At 45.5% G+C, this 6,000-nt stretch overlaps 1 protein-coding gene across 3 annotated transcripts in view; it reads right to left on the bottom strand.

Moving 5' to 3' along the window:
• The window catches only part of LOC100466376 (zinc finger protein 850), a 44,188-nt gene that overhangs the window by 21,834 nt on the left and 16,354 nt on the right, over positions 1-6,000 (bottom strand). For 2 of the 3 annotated variants that reach the window (XR_004619215.1, XM_034639378.1), the window contains exon 3: positions 139-697. The exons of the other annotated variant lie outside the window; for it this stretch is intronic. Coding sequence is in view for 1 of the 2 variants with exons in the window: in XM_034639378.1 (XP_034495269.1) it covers positions 139-471 (333 nt within the window). In the remaining variant the exon portion in view is untranslated. The remainder of the gene's footprint in view (positions 1-138; positions 698-6,000) is intronic. 3 annotated transcript variants of the gene reach the window in all.

The raw sequence follows: 6,000 nt of genomic DNA, 5'->3' as shown, positions 1-6,000 counted from the left end.
ACACGGGCCCCCGCCCGCCGGCGCCTCCCTGTCCCGGACACCGGGGCCTGGGCCGCAGGGACGCGAGCAGGAGCCCCGCCTCGGGCCTTTCGGGTCTGCGTGGGGGGACGGCGGGGAGGAGGGGAGACGAGCGTTTACCCGAGCCGGGTCCGTGGGCGCGGCCGCCGCCATCGGACTCGGTGGGCGGAGCGAGGCCGGGAGCTGAGGGACGGGAGCGGACACACGAATCATCAGTCTTTGTCCAGGCCCCGGTGCGTCGCCAGTCGGGAGACGTCGCTGATCCTCGGAACTCAGTGTCTGCTTTGGAGGGAAGACCCTCCCGTCACGTTCGCGATTAGTCACCTTTCCGAAATCGCGTTCCCTAACGTTGCAGATAAACAAACGGAAATAAAAGGCGAACGCAGCAATCGGCCGGAAGTCCCGCCCCCGGGGGATGCGCTCGCCTAGCAATGCCGTGTCCTGTTCCCTCATTGGCTCCTCGCTGTGGCCTGGGTACGGAGGCCCGTCCGGGGGGGTGGGGCTCCCGGAGCTCTAGCGGTCTCAGAAAGGGGGTGCTCCACCCCAGAGTTCCTGAGCTTTGGTACCTGGCATGCTGAGGGCTGCTGGAAAGTGCTGCTCCTACCCAGAGTGACCGGCTTAGTTCCTTGTTAAGTGCGGAGAAGAGCCATACTTTCAGTTTCCATGAAGGCCAGTCATCCTACGAAGGAGAAAACTATTATTTTAGATACTCACGAATCCCTTAGCTGAGGTAAATGACAAATCATTCCTTGAAGCACTTCTGAAAGAAATGAGTGTCTGTCTACCTGGAGAGTTGTTGTGCATTAACTGCTTGCTCCCGGAAGCCCATTAGCTTCGTAGTTTGTTATGAACTTAGAAAACTTCCTGTTAATTAATAAAAAATCTACACAGTGCATTCTAAAGGGCTTTTGGTTTTTCTCATCGATCTGTGAATTGGCTAGCCCCCCATCTAGCAAGTAGAGGACAGCTCCAAAGCGCTAGAGAAAGTAAACGTTTTTAAAGGTTGGACAAAAACATCATAAAAAGAAGAAAAGATTATATCAGATGAGGTCATGTTATGAGGGGACAAAAGACTCATTTCTTCTTGGGATGGAGAGGGCCCATCCATGGAGATTAAGTTTTGGTGCTGACCAGCATATTCCTGACTGTGCAGTGAAAACTGAATTTCTGGGGAGGTAAGTGCAATGAGCTTCGGTATAATGCCCTGCTTTGGTGAATCGGCGTAGCAGAAGTGACTCCATTTGGGGCCTGTGGTTTCATTTTTACATCCCATACAGGTCCCATCCCATCGCATCCCATGCCAGGGAAGAAGGACAAGGGATGGTAGGCCATCCTGAATGATGTGGTCAGTGATATGGTCAGCCTGTGGTTCCACACTAAACCTCTCTTGACTGTATAATGATTGCGTCCCATGTATGAAGGAACACTTTTATCCATATATGTCTTACCCCATATTCTCAGATGTACTTAATTCCTTTTAAGAATCTAACATCATCCCATAGTGCAACTAAACCGATGCTATTTTTGGTTCCGAAAACATGGTGCCATTTTCAGTTGGAGCAAGTGTGCAAAGGGAGAATCTGAACCCTGAAATAAAGGGTTGTCTGAACCCAATGATCCCATCTTCTTGCGGGGAAGTGATTCTTCTTTCTTCGGGCACTGGCAGTAGTGTCGCTTTAGGAATTGAAGTTATCTCAGAAAACAGTGGTGAAATGCACATTTTAGTAAGCAGTTTCGAACCTTTATCCAGTTATTTAAAGACAATGGTAGAAATAGCTATGGGGAAACCCACATTCCATCTCCCTACACATCATTAAGGGCTAAGAAAACATTATGACCTCAGAGAACTTTTATTTTTTTTTTTTAAGATTTTATTTATTTATTTGACAGAGACGGGAAAGAGGGAACAGGAGGCAGGGAGCCCAATGCAGATTTTGATCCCAGGATACTGGAAGCATGACCTGAGCCGAAGATAGATGCTTAACAACTAAGCCACCCAGGAACCCCGACTTCAAAGCACTTTTAAAGAAGGCTCTAAGAAGTCTGAGAAAAGATCTAATGAACTTGAGCATGTGACTCTGCTAGACCAATATGCTTGGTCATTGTGAGGGCTTTTGTCTCCAAAATGTAACTTTTTTTATTCCTGCAAACATTGAGCAATGCTACCGTCATCCTTAAAAATAAATACCCACTTAATTTACTAGCAAACTGAGTTTATTCAGGAATTAACAGAGGAATTTCAACTGGGAAAAGTACACTAGGGCTAACCACAGGAAAATCTGAAGAAACAGAAGGAAAGTCAGCTTTTATTAGGTTTTAGGAGAAGACTGGGGAGGTTTGCTTTCAATAAAAGCTCATTGAGAACAAGAGTTTCCAGTTGTGACAGTTTTTCATTGGCTCTATGCCCTGGTTAGTGTGTGGTTTCTGGAGCAAGGAGCATTCATTCTTCTTTTTGTTAAAAACAGGAGGATTAAATTCCTATTGTGAAAGTTTCCTCCCTTGTCAAGGTAAAAATAATCTTCCTTCTTCCTGCAAATTAACCATTCCTACCTCTGTGAGAGCTTCATTTTACTTCATTTTATTTTTATTTTTCTAAATTTAAATTCAATTAACATGTAGTGTATTATTAGTTTCAGTATTATTGTTCAGTGATTCATCAGACTTATATAACACCCAGTGTTCATTACATCACGTGCCCTCCTTTTTAATGTCCGTCACCTAGGTATCCCATCCCCCACCCCAGAAAGCTTTCATTTTAAATTCGGTTTCCTTTACTAATTTTCAGACTACCTTGAAGAGAGAAGTAAAAAGGACATTTAGGGTACCCATAAGAATTAAAATGAAAAGAAATTGATATGTCATGTGTATTCATTGTTCTCACAAATGTCCATTGACCACATACTGTTTCTTTAGGAACTTCTGGTAGATGCATGGGAGAAATGGAGGCACAAGACAAGTAGTCCTGCCTTCAAATGCCTTGTATTATGTTCACGGAAAACACAGGAAACATGAAAACAGAAATTCAAGTTTACATTCAATGTTAAAATGTGGCAGGTGGGATGTAAACAAGGGGAGGTGATTTTGTGAGAAGAGAGTACTTGGTGTAATAATCCAATGGGCAGAAAGGAAGCCCTCATTAATAAGAGTACCACGAGCAAGCATGAGTCCTGTGGGTTTTCATTTTTATCAGTTCTGTTAAAAGATGAAGTGAGCTACATGAAAATTTAGAAGAGCTTATTTGAACAAACACCAAAACCATTCGGGCAACAACAAACCAAACTAGGGAAAAGGCTAATCTAAAAAGGAAGACCATGAGGCACCTGGGTGGCTCAGTGGGTTAAGTGGCTGCCTTTGGCTCAGGTCATGATCCCAGGGGCCTGGGATTGAGCCCCTGCATGGAGCCCCCGCATCAGGCTCCCTGCTTAATGGGAAGCCTGCTTCTCCCTCTCCCTCTGCCTGCCCCACTCGCCCTGCTTCTGCTTGCTGTCTCTCTCTGCCAAATAAATAAATAAAAACTTAAAGAAAGGTGGGGGGAGACCAAAAAGTGAAGCAACCAAAGAAATTATATGATTGGCTATAGTTTAAGCAATTGTCTTATTTGGGAAACATGAATTGGCTCTGGTTTTGTTTTTTTGCTTTTGTTTTCATTTTTTATTTTATTTTATTTTTTTTTAAAGATTTTATTTATTTATTTAACACAGATAGAGACAGCCAGCGAGAGAGGGAACACAAGCAGGGGGAGCGGGAGAGGAAGAAGCAGGCTCATAGCAGAGGAGCCTGATGTGGGGCTCGATCCCATAACGCCGGGATCACGCCCTGAGCCAAAGGCAGACGCTCAACCACTGTGCCACCCAGGCGCCCCTTTGCTTTTGTTTTTAGAGAGCCCACGAGGCAGGGGGAGAGGAGCAAAGGGAGAGGAAGAGAGAGCATCTTAACCAGGCTTCATGCCTAATGCAGGATGGGTCTTAAGACCCTGAGCTCATGACCTCTACCAAAATCAAGAGTCATACACTTAAACGAATTAGCCACCCGTGGGCCCCTTGCTTTTTAAAATTTTAATTAGGCTCCACGCTCAGGGTGAAGCCCAGCATAGTTCGCTGTGTGTGATTGGATGTTTTTATGTTTTGATTTCTTACCATTGAGGCATTTATAAATGTTGGGTTTCAGTTGCCTGCGTAGCTGGTAGGACACCGGAGCCACCGGCATGAAGTGGCCTCTTTGTCGATTTGCAGTTCCACGCAAAAGAGGCAGGTGGCTTGTGGCTTCCGTGGACTCTTCTGCAGTTGAAACCCTAGGACTCCAGCCCTTTAAGCCTTTACCCTGCTTGGCTCATTGCAGAGACACTCAGCGGGTGTCCATGAGAACCCTTTGCTCTGCTGCTCATCACAGTCTGTAGGTCTACAGACTCCCTGTCCTGGAGTCTGGAGGGAGGCAGCCTGGCCTTCCCTAAAAAACCTGTTTTCCAGTTTCATCTCTGAACTGACCTCTCCATTAGCTTTACCTCAGCTCATTAAAAATGCTCATTCTCAGCCCACATCCCAGACCTATTCACTCAGACACTATAGCGGTAGCCCAGGAGTCAGTTTGTTAAGACGTCTCTCGGTAAGAGAGACACACAGTTGAACGTTCCACGCTCTCCTTGTGTTCTGAAGGCAGGCACCTGATATTCTTGTGATTGACACAAATCTCCTCTATATATAGTTGCATAATTTATGAATGTACATTTGCTTCATTCATTAAAAAAGTAATGTCTAAAGGAGTGCCTGAATGGCTCAGTTGGTTACACATCCGACCTCAGCTCAGGTCATGCATGATCTCGGGGTCCTGGGATTGAGCCCCGCATCAGGCTCCCTGTTCATGGGGGAATCTGCCTGTCCCTCTCCCTCTGCCCTCCGTTCCCTGTGCTTGCTCTCTATCTCCCTCTCTCAAATAAATACATAAAATCTTTTTTTAAAAAGGTAATGTCTAGAATGTCTGATTTTCTGTACTTTATTAGTGGATTAGTGCACCTTTATGAACATAAAAAGTGAAAAACCTTTAACCACTGTACCTGGTCCAGAAAAACAATATTTGCGGTATGGTACACTTTAAGATTTTATTTATTTATTTATTTAAAGAGAGCGAGGGTGAGTGGGGGAAGGGTCAGATGAATAGGAAGTGGGGGAAGCTGAAGCAGTCCCCACAGTGAGGATGGAGCCCAATGCTGAGCTTGATCTCACAATCCCTAGATCAACAGCTGAGCCAAAATCAAGAGGTGGACTCTTATCCGACTGAGACACACAGGTGCCCCATATATCATTTATTTTATTTTTTTATTTTTTAAAAAAAGATTTTATTTATTTGAAAGAGAGCATGAGTGGAGGGCGGGGCAGAGGGAGAAGCAGACTCCCCGATGAGCAGGGAGCCAGATGTGTGGCTTGATCCCAGGACCCTGAGATCATGACCTGAGCCAAAAGCACACACTTAACCAACAGAAGGACTCGGATGCCCCACATCCTTTTAGAAATCCTTTGGCGGGGCGCCTGGGTGGCACAGCGGTTAAGCGTCTGCCTTCGGCTCAGGGCGTGATCCCGGCGTTGTGGGATCGAGCCCCACATCAGGCTCCTCCACTATGAGCCTGCTTCTTCCTCTCCCACTCCCTCTGCTTGTGTTCCCTCTCTCGCTGGCTGTCTCTATCTCTGTCAAATAAATAAATAAAATCTTTAAAAAAAAAAAAAAAAGAAATCCTTTGGCATATGGATGGCTTGCTCTGTGTCTGTGCCTGTGTTCAAATATGTTCCTATGTTACGAAATCCCAATTTCGGCTGCCCAGCACTCCAAAAGTCAGTACTCAACAGAGAAGTATTGATTGGAAAGGAAAATGAGCTTTATTTGGAAGGCTGGCCACCTGGGAAGAAGGTGGACTCTCACACAAAGGCCAACTCCAAGGTTTCTGCCTCACCCAAGGCTTTTTTTTTTTTTTTTTAGGTTATCTATTTATTT

This window comes from Ailuropoda melanoleuca, chromosome 12, assembly GCF_002007445.2.
Source record: "Ailuropoda melanoleuca isolate Jingjing chromosome 12, ASM200744v2, whole genome shotgun sequence".
Classification (NCBI taxonomy): domain Eukaryota; kingdom Metazoa; phylum Chordata; class Mammalia; order Carnivora; family Ursidae; genus Ailuropoda; species Ailuropoda melanoleuca.
The sequence above is the reverse complement of the archived record's forward strand: the minus strand, read 5'-3'. Positions and strand labels throughout refer to the sequence as shown.